The sequence below is a fragment of the Orycteropus afer genome, unplaced genomic scaffold (assembly GCF_000298275.1).
Source record: "Orycteropus afer afer isolate SDZICR_OR568_19922 unplaced genomic scaffold, OryAfe1.0 scaffold00482, whole genome shotgun sequence".
Classification (NCBI taxonomy): Eukaryota; Metazoa; Chordata; class Mammalia; order Tubulidentata; family Orycteropodidae; genus Orycteropus; species Orycteropus afer.
Genome location: NW_006922069.1, coordinates 920,947 through 939,562, shown reverse-complemented (window position 1 = coordinate 939,562; position 18,616 = coordinate 920,947). Strand labels below are relative to the sequence as shown.

The 18,616-nt window shown below is 38.5% G+C and overlaps 1 protein-coding gene across 1 annotated transcript in view; it reads right to left on the bottom strand.

Moving 5' to 3' along the window:
* Positions 1–10,878: 10,878 nt before the first annotated feature.
* The window catches only part of LRRC8C (leucine rich repeat containing 8 VRAC subunit C), a 38,303-nt gene continuing 30,565 nt past the window's right edge, over positions 10,879–18,616 (bottom strand). Inside the window, exon 2 of the mRNA XM_007954932.2 lies at positions 10,879–13,152. Coding sequence (XP_007953123.1) covers positions 10,879–13,152 — 2,274 coding nt within the window. The remainder of the gene's footprint in view (positions 13,153–18,616) is intronic.

Genomic DNA, 18,616 nt, shown 5'->3' with positions numbered 1-18,616 from the left:
CCAGGGGTATAGAAGAGCTGACAAGGTACAAGTTTGTAGTCCCTTCTTGGTCACAGCCAGCTACCCAGAGGGACCGAGTAGTTGAACCTGTGGGCTTCGGACCACAGTCACAGGGGACATCAAGCTCAATTGGCATAACATACTATACAAAACATTGTTCCACCTCCTACTTTGGTGAGTAGCGACTGGGATCTTGAAAGTTTGCTAGTAGCCGTCTAGATACAACAATGGGTCTCTCCTCGTCCAGATCAAAGAAGAATGAAGAGACCAGAGATTCATGGAAATAATTAGTCCTCGTGACTGGTACACCATGAGATCTGCACAGCCTGTACGACTAGGAGACCAGAAGAACTAGATGGTGTCCGGCTACCACTGTCAACCGCTCAGAGCGGGGTCTATGGAGGAGATCCTGGATGGAGAGGGAGAACAATGTGGAACAAAACTCAAAATCATTTGGGGAAAAAAAAAGGGAACCAGTTTTGCTGGTCTGATAGAGCCTGGTGGAACCACTGAGACTCTGGTCCCTAGCTTCCCTTCAGGTCTGGAATTGAATCCACACCTGTGGCTTCCAGCCAAACAAAAGACAGGTATATGTATGAGTTGAATATGTACCTGAGGTAGATACACTCCTTGGAGAGAACAATCATGGGAGAAAGAAGGGCTGCTTATGTGCAGGGAGACAGTTCAGGGGGCAGGAGAGGATGGAGGGATGGACACCAGGAAGAGATAACTATCAGGAGGATGTGGGAGGGGAGGTACTGCATTGGGGTAAATTGTAGTTAATGTCATGAGACAATGTGTGTGTGAACTGCTGTATGGAAAGCACCTTTTGTTTTACAATAGTTTATCATAGTGTACTCAGTGCTATTAAGAATACCACTATCAGCATTTACAGTAAGGTTTTTGAGACAACTTTTAGACATTTTGGTACAAATTCTTGATTAGATTTGTACTTAAAGCTCTCAATAGTCACTAGCAGTTTCTGCGTTAGGGAAACCTATCTGAGAATAACTGGGCAACTGGTTTGTTGTCCTTGAGATTTGATTGTTTTAATATTGCTGTTGGTAGAATTTGAAGGGCAACAAATCAGCCTGATTTTCATAAAGTGCATTGAGGTTCCTTTATTGCAAGTACCCCTTAAGTAAATCTCACCTGCATTTTTTCTGTCTACAGAAAACAGGAGACTTAATTAACAAATATCAGGTACTTAACGGCCATTTTTCAAATTTCCCATTTGACATTAATTCAGTTTGCTCGACAGATCATCTGAATTTAACAAAATATGTATAAAGATAAATGTATATATGTAGCAGATCCTGGATAGAGTGTGAGAACAATGTCAAACACAACTCAAAATCGTAAACAAACAAACAAACAAAAAAAAAACCCAGGTTTGCCGGTCTGATAGAACCTGGTGGAACACCTGAGACTATGGCCTCTAGCGGCCCTTCAGGTCTGGAATTGAACCCACTCCTGTGGCTTCCAGCCAAACGAAGGACAGGCATATGAGCTGAACATTTACATTAGGTAGATACACTCCTTGGAGAGATTAATCGTGGGAGAATAGAAGGGCTGTGTATGCACAGGGAGACAGCTCAAGGGGCAGGGGTGCATGGAGGGAAGGACACAGGGAAGAGGTAACTATGGGGAGGAAGAAAGAGGGAAGCTGTTGCATTGTGAGAATTTGTAGTCAATGTCATGAGACAAAGTGTATGTGAGCTGCTGCATGGAAAACAAATTTGCTCTGTAAACTTTCACCCAAATCACACACACACACACACACACACACAAAGATAAATGTGTAGATTGATTAACTTTAACAGAAACCAAAAATCTAGTTCTCAATTTAAACATGAAGGATGAGTTCATTTAAATAAGTGAACCAAAATGAAGATTGGCAACATCCTGTCTTTTTTTCTGCATACATAAAACCAACTAAATCTGTTAGGATGTTGATACTGTTACACTTGAGGCTCAGAATGTGACCAGTGAGAAAGTCTATGAGTCACACCACTAGAGGCTAGAACCTGGGGGAGAATTAAGAAACAAATACTGAGCTTGCTAATTTTGAGCACCCTGACTTTGCTTTAGGTGTACAGAAAGCACTGCCCCCTTGAAATGACATTTGGTTTCTACTTAGAGATCATTGTTGCACATGCCTTTTCAGGTTTCTCTTGAGATTGGTTAGTCCACAAAGTACTTTTCACAAATTAAATTACCAAGAGATACATGTTAAAAATGTAATTCAACAGGCACAAACAAAACGAACCAAATGTTTCATAAATCTGAGGGCATTTATTCCCCAGCTTTACAGTGAAGAAATGATATTTCTGTACTGATTTTAGTTAGGCTTAGTTAGACTAAGCAAGCCTGTGAAAGAGTTTTACAGCTGTTCAAATGTTACTTAGCCTGAAAATTATTTGTCTTTTAGTCAATTCTGACTCATGGCGACTCTGTTTGTCAGAGTAGAACTGTGCTCCATTAGGTTTCAACGACTGTTTTTCTGGGACTAGATCACCAAGACTTCCTTTCAAGACACCTCTGGGTGGACTTAAGCATCCAACTTTTCAGTTACCAGCAAGTGTGTTAACTGTTTACATTGTCCAGGGTTTTAAGATGCTACTTAGAATATGATTTGAACAAAATTATCCACATAATACATGTGCAATTATAACAGAATCTTGAGAATATTAGCAAGTAAGATTGAAGATGGTACAATTTCCCCCCTCATATTAAAATCACTGCTGGAAAGGAATCCAAAAGAAAATTGCTAGAACTAATAGAAGAATACAGCAAAGTTTCAGGGTAAAAGATGAACACACAAAAATCATTTGGGTTTCTATACACCACTGTGGTGGTTATGTTTGTGTGTCAACTTGGCTGGGCCTGGTTGAGTGGCTGGGCAGCTGAATGTAGTTATTCCCCATGGTGAGACTGATAATTAACTCCATGGTGGAATCTATTGGAGCAGCTGAGTAGGTGCTTTAGGTATGTGGTCTGCTTCCCATATAGAAGCAGCAACTTTAGGAATGGTCTCTAGCTTATGGCATGCTTGAACCCTGCATGTAGCTTTGTCATTGTTCAGCAGCCTGTCATGCTCTGCTGACCCTGGGACTTTCAATGGGCTTGAATTAATGGCCTGCCATGTGGTTTGGTAACATTGGGACTGTGTTTTTTTACTTGACAACCTTGAGCTTGTCAGTCTTGGCAGCCAGCAGCTATCTGAGTGGAGAAAAACCTCTAGTTCCAGTGGTCCAGGAGCAGGAGGCAGAGCTGAAGCCCAAGGGTGAGGGGCTTTCACCCAGCCCCTAGAACCTGGCACTTTGAACTCAAGACTTAAAGTCTCCAAACTTTGAGAGAAAAAACTCCTGTTTGTTAAGGCCATCCCATTTGTGGTATATTCTTGTCAGAGTGGCACTAGATAACCAGAACAACCACCATGGAGAAATAGGAAAAGGAAATCATGAAAACAATACCATCTATAATAGCAACACAAAAAATAAAATACCCAGGGAATAACCCTAACCAGGGATATAAAAGATTTCTTCAGTGAAAACAATAAAACTCTCCTGCAAAGGACTAAAACAGAACTAAATAAATGGACAGATGGTCCACGCTCATGGATTGGAAGACTTAATATTGTAAAAATGTCAATAATATCCAAAGTGATCTAGAGAGTCAATGCAATCCCGATCAAAATCCCAATAGCATTCTTTACAGAAATGAAAACATGAATCCTTAATTTTATATGGAAAGGGAAGAGGACCTAATTAGCCAAGGCAGTTTTGAAGAAGAACAAAGTAGGAAGCATCACACTTCTTGATTTCAAAATATACTTGACTGCTACACTAAACAGAACAGCCTGGTATTAGTTTAATGATAGACAAATCAATGGAATAGAATTGAGGGCTCATAAAGAAATCCATATATCTATGGATAATTGATTTTTGACAAAGGTGCTATGTCCATTCAAAAGGGAAGGAACAGTTTCTTCAACAAATGGTCTTGGCAAAATTGGATTTCCACATGCAGAAAAATGAAGCTGGGCTTGCACTTTACACCATACATAAAAACAAATTCAAAATGGGTCAAGGACCTAAATGTTAAAGCTAAAAATCATAAAGTTCTTGGAAGAAACAGAAGTGAAACTATGGGACCTAATCTTTTTTAGTGATAGATTATTAAATACAATAACAAATGCATGATCAGCAGAAGATGAGATAGGTAATTGGAACCTCATGAAAATGAAATACTTATGCTCACCAAAAACTTTAACAAAATAGTAAAAAGGCAACCCACAGATTGGAGAAACATCTTTGGGAACCATTTATTGTATACGGGACTACTATGCAAAACATATATAAAACTTCTACAACTTAACAACAAAAAAGACAACCCAATCAAAAAATGAGCAAAGGACACAAACAGGTATTTCACCAAAGAGGATATTCCAGTGGCCAACAAGTACATGAAAAGATGCTAATTGTCATTACTTATTGTTGTTGTTGTTAGGTGCCATTGAGTCGGCTCTGACTCATAGCGACCCTCTTTACAACAGAATGAAACACTGCCCTGTCCTGTGTCATCCTCAAAATATTTGCTATCCTTGAGCCCATCATTACCACCATTGTGTCAATCCATCTCGTTGAAGGTCTTCCCCTTTTTCGCTGACCCTCTACTTTACCAAGCATGATATGCTTCTCTAGGGAATGGTCCCCTCTCATCACATGACCAAAGTAGGTGGGAGGAAGTTTGGCCATTCTTTCTTACAAGGAGCATTCCAGCTGCACTTCTTCCAGGACAGATTTGTTCATTCTTCTGGCAAAACCAAAAACCACTCACTGCCTTTGAGTCGATCTGACACATAGTGACCCCTCCTTGGGTTTCCGAGGCAGTATTACTACGGAAGTAGATTGCCCAACCTTCCTTCCAAGGAGTGGCTGGTGGGTTTGAACCGCCAGCCTTCTGGTTAGCAGTCAAATGCCTTAGGCACTATGCTACCAGAGCTCCCAGGTCATAAATAACTACATACAAATATATAAGGTGACCATTTAATTTACAAAGTTACTGATCACAATTTTTTCATGCATCAGTGGGGCATAAACATTTCTTTCAGTGGGCTTTACTATCAGCAGTTCAAACCAACCAGCAGCTCCACAGAAGGAAGATGGGGCAATTTACTTCTGCAAAGATTTACAGCCTCAGAAACCCAACGGGGTCAGTATGAGTTGGAATCGATTTGAGGGCAGTGAGTTTGTTTTTTTTGTTTTTTGCATTTCTTAAATTGTCACAAAGGCTCCCTGTGCTCTGTAGGCTTCCCTAAGCCTACAGTGAACAAAGCTGGTTAATTAGGGGAGGCCTCCAAGCTATACAGAACGATGATGATTCCTTTAAGAAATCATAGTCATTACCTCAAAAGTATTTACTGAAAGCTGGGCTGGACAGCCATTGTGCAATCTGATCTGGCAAATGCACAAAAATTGCAATCCAGATTACATATTAAGACACTAATTACCCAAATGAAACTCCAGGGGCAACTTAGGTAGATGCAGTACAGTGAATTAAGGAAGGAAATAATTAGTCACAATTGCAGAAACTAGCTCAACACAAAAGTGAAAGAATGCATGGTATACATCCAGCAGCCTACTTCCTGCAGAGCACAGGGAGCCTTTGTGACAATTTAAGAAATGCAAAGACAAACATGACTTCTAAAAATAAGTAAGAAGGTGACAGATCTCAATTTTAAATTACAAAAATGACTTTATTTTCTCTTCTTATGTACTACATGGCCAAATAACATTAAGACTTTTTAGCATGAATTTACATTAAGACAATCAATGTTCAAGCATTTTCTTGACAATCTTAGAAGTTTTACCAGCACTTGACACAATCTGAACACATACAGACAGTGAGAGAAAACAAGTAACAAAGGAAAACTGAATGAACACACATGGCATGGAGCTCCAAGCCCAATAAGAATATCCATTAAAGAGGCAGAATCAGGTGGGAGAAGGAGAGGTACTGAGAAGAAAGAATCAAATTTATACCACATTAAAAACCAATCATAGAAGCTGTTGTTTAGCATGACCAAGAAATTAAGTTATCCTAAGTTATATACTCCTTTTCAAGCTCTTCTGATAAAAACAAAATTCCTTGGTGGGGGCAGGGGAGGCAAGAAATGGGACACATATTGGAATATGAATATGAATTGGAATATGAATCTCCAAATGAATTTTAGGATGTTAAGTGAAAGGACCTGGAAGATGGAGGAAGGGTGGATGTATAGTTTGGAAGGCTGGCATGAAATTGGATCAAAAGTATGTCACTGAGGCCTAAGTTTGAAAAATCAATGGCAGGTCTGGCTGAGACTGTCCAAATTTTCTTACAATGTTTCTGGATAGACAAGAGAAGATGAGAAAATCTTATAGACCCTAGAGGTGTTCCCCTTTCCAATAACTGTTAATTTGCAAATTTATTTTGGAAGGTTAGTGTGGAACTCTACCTGAGTTATTGCGACCCTACCAAAAACCTGAATCGTTTGAAGAGCATTATCACCTCCAGGATTAATACAGAATGTTAACTGAGTCTTAGTCTCTAAAAACAAAGTTTGTATTGCAATTTATGTTATATGTTCACTACTAAGTATTTTAGGAGCTCTGGTAGCGTAGTGCGTAAGGCACTTGACTGCTAACCAGAAGACTGGCGGTTCAAACCCATCAGCCACTCCTCGGAATGAAGGTTGGGCAATCTACTTCCATAGTGATACTGCCTTGGAAACCCAAGGAGTGGTTGCTATGAGTCGGGCCCGACTCGATGGCAAATAACAACAACAACAACAACACTACTCATTTTTAAGTTTCTGTAATGATGGCTCATGAATGCTCACTGTTTGAATTAATACATGATTTATCAGGTATTTGGTTTAAAATTAGGTATTGTTGTTGTTAGGTACCACTGAGTCAGTTTCAACTCATAGAGACTCTATATACAATAGAACAAATCACTGTCAGGTCCTGTACCATCCTCACAATTGTTGCTAAGTTTGAGACCACTGTTGCAGCCACTGTGGCAATCTATCTCATTGAGGGTCTTCCTTTTTTGCTGACCGTATGCTTTACCAACATGATATCCCTCTCCAGGGACTGGTTCTTCCTGATAACTAAAGTAAGTGAGAGGTCTCACCATCCTCACTTCTAAGGAGTATTCTGGCTGCATTTCCTCCAAGACAGATTTGTTCATTCTTCTGGCAGTCCATGGTATAGTCAATAGTCTTTGCCAACACCATAATTCAAAGGCATTAATTCTTCTTCTTTATTTGTTGTTTTCCTTATTAATTGTCCAACTTTCACATGCATATGAGGCAATAGAAAATACCAAGGCTTGGGTCAGGCGCACTGTAGTCCTCAAAGTGATCTTTGCTTTTTGCAACTTTTGAGAGATCTTTTGCAGCAGATTTGCCCAATGCAATTAGAGAATAAAATAACCATATAAAGAATGGACTTTTCTTACATAATTAGGAAAAGAAGTGACAGCAAAACTCCTCTGAGGGGAAATGGCAACAAGACACATAAAGAAAGAAAAACTATTTATATATTTTTTTCCTGTGTCTTAGTATCAGCAATAAGAAAATAGCATATTGTGAGAACTAGGGGAATTATCCCAAGCAACCCAGACAAGATTTCAGGTTACTTAAGCTCGCCTCCACAAAGATAGCTAGGTAAGGAATAACATTTTACTCCTATATTCCTACAGGAATGAAATGGCACGGCAGTCATATTTTCCAAGCCTCTCTGCAAAAGCAGTGCCTGCTGCATATGATGCCATGTAAATTGTTAGAACTCATTCAAATAGCTACATGGGAAATGTAATGAGAGGGAAAAGGATAGATGAACAGTAAGAAAAATTTCAAATCTGTAAAAAAAATAAAATATGTAATTATCAGGTTTGACCATATCAAGAACCTTTGCATTGATGGTACTGGGTTAAAAACAAAACCAAACCTGTAACACATAACAAGAAACTGCATTAATTTCTGAGGTGTGATCTTTGTAGGTGGGTTCCACTGGGATATACTTATATGATTACTCCGTTTCAACCAGACCATCACCAGACAATTGTTTGTTCTACACGTATTCATTAAAACTGACCAAGAAGCTTACCCACCATGCGCTGCAAACAGCCATAGGCATTATGGATAAATAAGGTGTTTTTATATTTATATAAGCAGTTTCTCACGAATCCTATTAAGGTTGGAGAAATAGACCTAGTTGTTCCTTTTAAGCAAGAGCACTTGAAAAATAAGGAATGTGATGAGGTAAATACCCCTATACATTGAGTTGATCAGTTAAAGTATGTTGTAAAAGTCAGCAGTTCATATACCTGAGTATTCCATTTAAAGGCTAAATAGTAATCAAATGATTTTTACCTAAGAGCTGAACAAAAAACTACAAAATTAAAAAGGGCCAGAGTCAGGAAATTTAGATACAGTATTAAGTTTGAGAGTTTTGAGTTTTTATAAAATCTTATAGAAACATTTATGAATTTTCATTTTTAGTTAACACATAAAGTCATAGAACTATACTGGTTTACTTCAAACTGAGGTTGGAGGTCAGCCTGTGAAGTCTTTTAAGAAAACAAGTCAAATACTTTTGGAATTTTGAGAAAATTGCTACAAGCAATAAAAGCTAGTCATTAGTAACTTCACTTATGAGCCCATATGAGATTATCAATTAATACTTAGATAAAGACTTCAGCATAAATATGATTTTTAACCTGAATAGACCCCTTTTGAAGGGTGATATAGAAAATAACTATACATTTTATCCAGAAAAAGAGTGCACCCAGTGTACGACCAGCAGCTGCCTCAGCTTACCTTTCAACAGGGTATTTTTGCCATGTGCAGCCATGGACAATCTGCCAAGGTTTTTTTTTTTTTTTTTCCCAAACAGATAGAACTATGTTTCTAAATACAACATATTGTTCAAAATCAGGATCGCAATAATACTCTGGAATTGAATATTTTATCATATGAGAAACAGGGCCATGTTACTATTTCAAACATATTACTATTTCATTTTAAGGTCTAAATAAGTCAGCTATGCAAAATCACCATTCTAAATCTTTAACACAGCAAAACTGTGAAGCACTTTGGTCTATATGATTAGATTATGAAACACATGACAATCATATCTTTCTCTACTCCTTCACGCCATGATGGATCAAAAAATTTCAAACATGATTGAGGTACAGATGTCTGCCGAACTGTTCCTACAGTTGCATTCTGGGTATCATCAATTGGGCAAATTGAGCATTGAGCAAATTCACCATGAGCAATTTTTAAAAACAGTATTTTGAAATCTCCAAATTTCATTCCTACTTTTCATTCATTAAGTCACAAAAGTTTCTTAGATCAGACAAGGGCTTTGAAAAAGATCAATGTGAATTCAATTCAAGAAACAAAGTCTTCATGATCAGTAGTACTAGTCTTGGCTTGAGGTCATAAATAGTGTATTTAATTTTCTTGTTCAACACAGCTAAAAAGTCAGTGAAAAATTTGTCAAAGACCCACACTATGCTGGATTTTAAATACTAAGATGAATAAAAGCTCTGTTGACCATCAGGCAGAAATTATTCCTAAGTGACAACCACTTAACAATTTATTCACTTAAAAAAAATATTTAAAAATAAAATAACAGAACTGTTTTAGATGAGATACTTACTTTAAGCCAAAGACAGCAGATAGAGTTCCAGAGCTTATATCACTAGCATTCCCAGCACAGCCAGGCTTCAGGGAAATTGATCAATACATAAATAGATCATTTTAAGCAACAGGCAGAACTTGAATAGATTACCACTGCCACCTTGCCCAGAGGAAGGGAGAGAGTCTGAGTGGAGTGCACCAGCTATTTAACAAAGCTTTAGTAGCGAATTTTTTTTTTTCCAACCAATGCACTCACATATCAAGATATCAAAGATGATTAAATTACTCAAAAACAGGCTTCTAATTCTATGATTTTTTAAAACTTAATTATTGACTAGAATATTAAAATAAATCTAGTTTCTCTAAGGTTACTCACCAATGCTACATAGCAGTATTGAGATTAAAGAGGGGAGGGAAGCCTCTGTGTATAGTTTTTAAATGACATTTAAAATGTTGGTTAAAATGCAAACCAGTTACGTTACAGATGATCAATTCAAGCATGGCCATCATTGAAGATTACAGTCTTCACCTACTCACAAATTCCTTGCCTAAGGATAAGTGTAACTGTCAGGTTTATGAAATAAAATTATTAAGGTTCTGTTGGAGGTGGGGAAAAACTGAAAAACAATACTCTGTGACAATGCACTTAGGTGAATTTACATGTCACATAAGTTTACTGTGTAGAATGAAGGACTTGGTCAATGGAGAAGGCAGCTGGTATTAAAACAATTAGCACAGATTCCTTGGTATACAACACACAATGAAAACAAAAATATGATGCTGTATAGGTGTAAACAAGTGGACAACTACCTTCACAAAATACCTTCATGTACTGAAAAAACACCAAAAAGCATGCAATTCAGAATTTCCTCCCTTCATACAATGGACTGAAACAACAACAAAACAAAACACAGTACCAGAGGAAGCCATCTGTTTTTGCCAGTAAAAAACGACATATTAGGTTCCAGGGACAAATAAAACTTTAAAATATTAATACTGAAAAAAATACAAGTAAATTTTTATTAAAAATATACATACTCCTTACTCAATCTTGTGTACATTTTGTTTTGTGTTAAAAAGAAAAAGAAAAACAAAATAGGAAAGGCATTAAGACTACCTAATTATTTATACTGTATTTGGTAGTAGCATGTTTCAGTCAAACTTTAAAGAAAAATAAGTTATTCTGTTTTCATTTGCTCCCGGATGTCTGAAGGCAGAGTTTCAAACAGAGCATCTTCAACAACCAAACCAGCTCGCTTCAGAGCCCGACAGTCACCCAGTTCAGGAGGAAGGATTTCAAAGTGATTGCCTTTAACATCTAAGTAGGAGAGAAATAGCAAATTTCCAATTTTCGGTGAAAGAACTGATAGGCTGTTTTTCCCAATCTTTAGAGTTTTCAGTTTCTTACAGAAGTACAGTTCATCTGGAAGGCTCTCTACTTTGTTACAAGTGATGGAAAAATACTGTAAACTTTGTAGAACTCCTATTTCAGGTGGGATAAATCGAATATCATTGTAGGATAAGTCCAAGTATCGGATTTTGTTGCATAAGAAGAGGTGGGAAGGCAGCACCTCTATTTTATTGTGACTGAAGGATAGACGCTCTAGGCTGGTGAGTTTCTTTATATGCTCTGGGATATAGGTGATGCTGTTATGCCACAGTTTTAGCACTGTCAATTTTCTCAAGTGCTGAAAGCTAACAATTTCTTCTATAGACTTGAGATTGTTTTCCTTCAGGTCCAGTTCCTGGAGGCTGAGCAGGCTGAACACAGCGTGGGGAATTCGCTCCAGGTCACAGTGGACCAGTTCTAGCTCTGTCAGATTGACCATCTTCTTCAAGTTGTTGAGCATCACCAGCTTGGTGCCATCGTTATGTATACACATCTTCTGGAGGTGACTGGAAACATCAACCACTGCCTGAGGGATTTTGGACACATTGCTTTTGATGGAGAGAATTTTAAGGCTTTTGAGATCCCGCAGAGACTCAAGGGTGACATTTTTTGAAATATCATGACTTAGAGAACCGACTAGATAGAGTTCTTCCAGATTCCGAAGCCCATACATCCAGGGGGGCAGCTCCCTCATGTCATCAAACTTGACACTCAAGACCTTGAGGTTCTCCTTCAAGAAAGATAAAGCTGCACTGTGGATTTTGACAGAGCACTGGTGTAGGGAGAGCTCTTGGAGATTGTCCAGTTGTGCAATTGTGGCTGGTATCATTACATTCTTAATGATTTCAAGTTTTAGAGACTGTAACTCTGTGATTTCAAAAACAGTGTCTGGAAGGCCAGACAGCATGATAAGAGGCAGTTCTAGTCGGTTATGGGCATTTGTCTGTAGCTTCTGCCTTAGTTTATCAGCAGTCCACTCATTATTTAAGTTCAACTGCTTTAATTTGTTTTCACTGACTTCAGATAGGAACACTGCAAATCTCTTGGAATACAGAGGGTCATACTGATCTATCATATGAAGCATAAAAGCAAAATCATTTTTCACATCTGGAATATCATCAATTCCAGTCTCCTGCCGGACATACTCAAAAGAATATTCCCTTAGAGAGCGGTAGAACAGCCAGTATAAGGTATAAAGGCACGTCAATCCATAGATACTTACAAAGCACAGGTAGCAAAAGGAAAGCTTAGAGAACAGGTGTGCCATGGTATGATTGCAAGAAAAGTTTTTGTATCCAGTCATGTCCTGGATGTCAACATTACAGTCCACTGTAAACTGGACTTTGGAAACCAGAGCGCTGTTATATGCAATGATGATCAAAAATTTTATAACCTTAAGTACAGTTTGGCGAACATACATGGCATACAAGATATCACCTTCTTCTACATGCAGCCTGAACTTCTTCACCTTCTCAAATAAGGCCTTGGCTTGCTCACCTTCCTTTTTATCCAAGGCCCCTGCAGTGGATTTGTCAACCACAAACTTCTCAGGTATTGACTTTAAAGACTGAGAGTTGACCAAGCTGCCTTCTGGGCCAGACTGGATGGTGTTAGATCTGCTCATGTTGTTCTTCCTGTTGTCTTTCTCTTCTGAGTCCTCCCCAGACACTTCAGACAAGGCCCGTGTGGTCCAGGGAGAGTCAAAACACTTCCCCAGAATTGAGATGAAATGTTCTATTTTGGAGCTGGATCCAGGAAATTTGAACCAAAAGTTACTGCACAGCATGAAGACCAGGGTATGGATGAGGACAAGGTAAGGGAAATATTTGGCATACCAGTGGAGGGCTCTCTCATAACACATCTGGTTTATAAAACTGTATTGCTGAAGGTCCAAATCTGTCTTCAGTCCTTTCATTTCCACAGTGGCAGGGTTACTAGCAGATGGTTTAGGTGGAGGCAGTGGGGTGGTACTGGCAACTGCTTGAGAGACATTTGAAACAGAAGAATGGTTCTGAGAAGGCTGCACTCTTTTTGGAAGGCAGATGATCTTGTCTTGCATGACCTGAAATATAGAAATAGTTCAAATTATATTACTCAAAGAGCTTTCATAATGTCATTAGTGCTAAGAAAGCAGTAATAACATCCAATAAATGTCTATTTCCTTTGCCTGGAGAATATAGCTTTCAATTCCAGTATCAAGATTTTATTCTTAGCCCAATAAACATCCAACTTTCCTCATAACACAAAACTTAGGAGGTTTGTATTAGGACATAGAACAAGTCACAGCAGAATAAAAATTTAGGGAGTATTCTTATATTTTAAAAAATCTCTCCCTAAGTAGTGACTGGGGTCTTAAAACTTGCAAGCAGCCATCTAGATGTGATGAAGGGTCTCTCCTCATCCAGAGCAAAGAAGAATGAAGAAAACTAAGGACACACAGAAACAATTGGTCCAAAGGACTAGTAGACCATGTGATCCTCAGTCTATATGACCATGAGACCAGAAGAACTAGATGGTGCCCGAGTGTCAACTGCTCGGAAGGGGATTGGTACAGGAGATCCTAGATAGAGTGGGAGAACAATGTGGAACAAAACTCAAATTCATAAAGAAAAAAAAAAAAAAAAAGACCAGGTTTGCTGATCTGATAGAGCCTGGTGAGACCCTTGAGACTATGGCCCCTAGTTACCTTTCAGGTCTGCAACTGAACTCACCCCGGTACCTTCCAGCCAAACAACAGACAGGCATACAGGGCGAACATTTACATCAGGTAGATACACTCCCTGGAGAGATCAATCGTGGGAAAACAGAAGGACAGTGTTTACACAGGGAGACAGCTGGGGTGGGGGGCAGCAGTGCTTGGGAGGGAAGGACACAGGGAAGAGGTAACTATGGGGAGAAAGTGGGAAGAGAGCTGTTACATTGTGGGGAATGGCAGTCAATTGTCATGAAACAAAATGTGCATGAACTGCTACATGGAAAATGAATTTACTCTGTGAACATTTACCCAAATCACAATTAAAAACAAATATCATAGGTGTTAGCTTTTTTAATTGTCACATTAACCCTAGGAGGCAGGTACTCTGATTACTCCTATTTTACACATGAGGAAATTAAGGCACAGAAAGGTTAAGTAAGTAACTCAATGTCATCCAGCTCAGGTTACCACCTGGACCCAGACTCTATATTCTTACTTAATTTTGTTGTATTTTTAGGATTAAAACAAAAAGGACTTCAATATGAAAAGAGGAAGTTTCTTTTCACGAGAAGATTTATAAAGCTATGTCCTGGAAGATAAAGCAGGGGGAAACTACTTACTACATAAATCAAAAGCAGGTAGGGCAGAACGGCAAAGCTGTCTGCATTCAGAGGCTTCTGTGGCTACAGAGGTAGGAGAACTGACTCTTTTGTTTTATCACTTACTTATAGCACATTAAAAAAAACTGTGCGTGCCTATCATTTACATATACATGAGTATTATCTATTTATAACTGTGGAATCTCTGGGTGGTACAGACGATTAACACGTTTACTGAAAGTTCAGAGATTTGAGTCCATCCAGTCACCTTCAGAAGAAAGTCTACTTCCAAAAATCAAACATTAAAAGCCCCATGGGTTTCTACTCTGACACACATGGGGTTGCCATGAGTTGCAACTGACTCACTGGCAACTGGTTTATTTATAAGAGTATCCATAAAGTACATATGTAAATCTGTATGTCAAATATTGGTAAAGCTTAATTTCTTTGTTGTTGTTATGTGCCGTCGAGTGAGACCTGACTCATAGCGACCCCTTCTTGGGTTTCCGAGGCAGTATCACTACTGCCCAACCTGTCTTCCGAGGGGTGGCTGGTGGGTTTGAACCGCCAGCCTTCTGGTTAACAGTCAAGTGCCTTAGGGACTACGCTACCAGAGCTCCCCTTAATTTCTTTAAGTTTAGAATAAATATAGATAAAAGATGTCCTATTTTGGAAACCACTGGGATACAGAATAGTAGAAGAAAGCCTAGACAAATGCCAGAATATTAAAGGAATACTAAAGGGACATTAAAGAAAAATAACCAAGAAACTCAGTATTTGGGACCATGTTCCAGATGATTTCCCATCTATGGTTTCATTTAATTCTCCAATAATTTATTAATTAGAAGGTAGAGGTGAGGCACCTACAAGGAAAAGGGATGCTTCCCTGAGCACATCCTCCAAGAGTGACACCTTTGAGCTCATCTGTTAATATGACATTGTTATGCTGTGATGAAAATATGGAGAAGTCATTGTGAAACCAAGATCCTTTAGAAAGTGAAAAAGCAGACACCTTCTGAAGGTGCTAAATCCCTGTCAAGCAACCAGGTGGGGTCCATTACTAACCCCTGCCTAGCCTCTCCCCATCCTCACAACCCTGGCTGTGCTTGAGCCCATCGCTACAGCTACTGTGTCAGTCCATCACGGTGAGGGTCTTTTGTCACAGATTTGCCCCGTGCAATACGATATTTGATTTCTTGACTGCCACTTTCATAGGTGTTGACTGTAGATCCAAGTAAAATAAAATCCTTGACAACCTCATGTTGTACCATGCTAGGGATATCAAAACAATAAGCCCATCAAGGTCTGACACAGGAAAAAGACAACTAAATCAGTAATTACAGTGTATAAGTGGTCAAATTCTTGCTGGTCCTTCACAACTTTATAATCAGTTTGTTTAAGTCCTGGAAAATACTCCACAAATATCTGAGGGTGTTTTGTATTGGGACTGCATTAAATTTATACATTAATTTAGAATGAACTAAAATCTTTATGATGTTGGTTCTTCCTCTCCATATGTTTCTACCTGTTCATGTCTCATTTATATCTTTCAGGAGTGTTTTACAGCTTTCCACACATAGATTTTGGGTATTTATTGTTAAGTTATGATTAAATATTTCAGTTTCCTTTTTGCTATCATAAATGGATCTTCTCTTTTAAAACATGCATTTTTAAGAGTCTTTTTATTTTTTAACGTTTCCCTACCATTTTTCCCTGTTATTCATCTTTGTAAGCATTTGGTATACACTATTCCATATTTTTATCTGTATATTATTTATACACCCCCCCACACACAAATCCCTGGGAGGTGCAAATGACTAAGTGCTTCACTACCACCTAAAATGTTGGCAGTTCAAATCCACCCATAGGCACCTCACAAGAAAGGTATGGAGCTCTGCTTCCCAAAAGTCACAGCCTTGAAACCCTGTGGAGCACAGACAGTTCTATGCTGCAACACATGGAGTTGCCATGAGACAGAATGGAATCAACAGCAACGGGTTTGATTTTTGGCTTCTAATGTATAAACTGGGATCTTACCTTATGTATTATTCCTGCACCATGAGTTTTTCATGGTATGTTTTGGAGACTGTAACACATCAGTGCATGGAGGTGTGTTTTATTCTAAGTGGTACCGAGTTACACAGTGTGGATGGGCTGTAATTTACTAAAACAATCCCATGATGATGGGCATTTAGGCTATTTTGCTAATGAGAACAATACTTGTCTCAATAGATTCATGCTGTCTGATTTCACATAGTATTCTGAAAATAAAACAGAGAATAGATCAGTTGGTGACAGAGGTTAGAGACAGGGGAAGAGGTTTACCGCAAAGAGTCAGCACCAGGGAATTCTTTAGACGTTGAAATTCTTCTGTATCTTATTTGGGGTGGTAGTTATAAGAATCTATGCATGTTTTAAAACTCAAATACATAACCTAGTTTAGAGAAAGAGTTACTCTTGAAAATGGGAAGAGTGAATGCTGTCTAATATTAAGAATAAGGAACTCTTATGGTGGTATGGTGGTTAAAGCATTGGGCTGCTAACCAAAAGGTCAATGGTTTGAACCCATCAGTTGCTCTGCAGGAGAAAGATGAGGCAGTCTGCTTCATACAGTCTTGGAAACCCTATGGAGCAGTTCTACTCTATCTTATAGGGTCACTATGAGTTAGAATATTAAGAATGCTCCACCAGCTTTTTTTGTGGTATTTTCAACCAGCCACTCCTCGGGAGGAAGATCGGGCCACTTACTTCCGTAGTGATACCACCTTGTAAACCCAGGGAGGGGTTACTATGAGCTGGATCTGACTCAATGGCAGTGAGTTTGGTTTTTTTTGGTATCATTTTTTAAGTCACTACTTTTCATTTTTGTGATTTTGTTTTATTTTTTAGGTTGTATCTTGTGGATTTTTCAAAAATCCAAACTCACTATTTCTTTCACTTTACAAGTAAATTTAATCCATTATTTTGTTCACTCATATTTGGATATTTAACTGATATTTGGATTTCTCTCTAAATTAAAAATATTTTTCTTTATGGTTTTGCTTTGTTTCTCTCCCCTCCCCCAACCTTCTACCTGTCTTCTGTTGCACTGATAACATTTTTGTATCTTCTCTTCCCCTCCTCCAACTGGTTAAGAAGGTGTAGATTATATGTCTATTATTTTAGAAGCCGTCTACAATTTCTAAAGGAGCTCTGGTAGCATAGTGCCTAAGGCACTTGATTGCTAACCAGAAGGCTGGTGGTTCAAATCCACCAGCCACTCCTCAGAAGGAAGGTTGGGCAATCTACTTCCATAGTGAGACTCCCTTGGAAACCCAAGGAGGGGTCAATATGAGTTGGGTCTGATTCGATGGCAAATAATAACAACCACAATTTCTAAAACCTTACACACTTAAGTTTCTCAGTATTTCTACTCCCCTTTCCAAGAATGTTTTAACTACCCACTGACCAGCCCTTCATTTTGTTATCAGAATAGTTTAGTTCTCTTTTGAAACTCTCAAAATTTTTTATGCACTATAGTTAATTTTGACTATATATATCCGAAAACTCCAAATACACATACATGCATTATATAAATATATTATGCCACCTTTGGTGGCATAGTGGTAAGGCATTTGGTTACTAATCAGAATAGTGGTTCAAAAACCCACCAGCTGCTCTGTGGGAAGAAGATGAGGTAATCTACTCCCACAAAGATTTACAGCCTTAGAAACCCAATGGGGGTTGCTATGAGTCAGAACTGACTCGATAACAGTTGGTGTGGTTTGGGTTTTGGTATATACACATGATTCAAAACGAAACTCACTGCCATCAAGACCGTTCTGACTCATAGTGACCCCCATTGCATTTCCAAGGCTGTAAATCTTTATAGAAACAGACTGCCTCATCTTTCTTCAATGGAGCAGCTGGTGGGTGTGAACTGCTGACCTTCTGGCTAGCAGCCAAATGCCTTAACCACTATACACCAGAATATACACATATAACTTTGTGCTTACCATTTTTCTTATGCTCTATACCTTTCTGAGTTCATTTTTCTTTTGGTTGAAGTGTCTTTCTTAATAGTTTGTTTAAAAATTCCTTGTAAGTCTGAAAATGTCTCTATTGTCCTCATTCTTTCTCTCTTTTTTTTTTTTTATTAAAAACCTATTTATTTATTTATTTATTTATTGTGATTTGGGTGAAAGTTTACAGAGCAAATTAACTTTCCATATAGCAGTTCACATACACTTTGT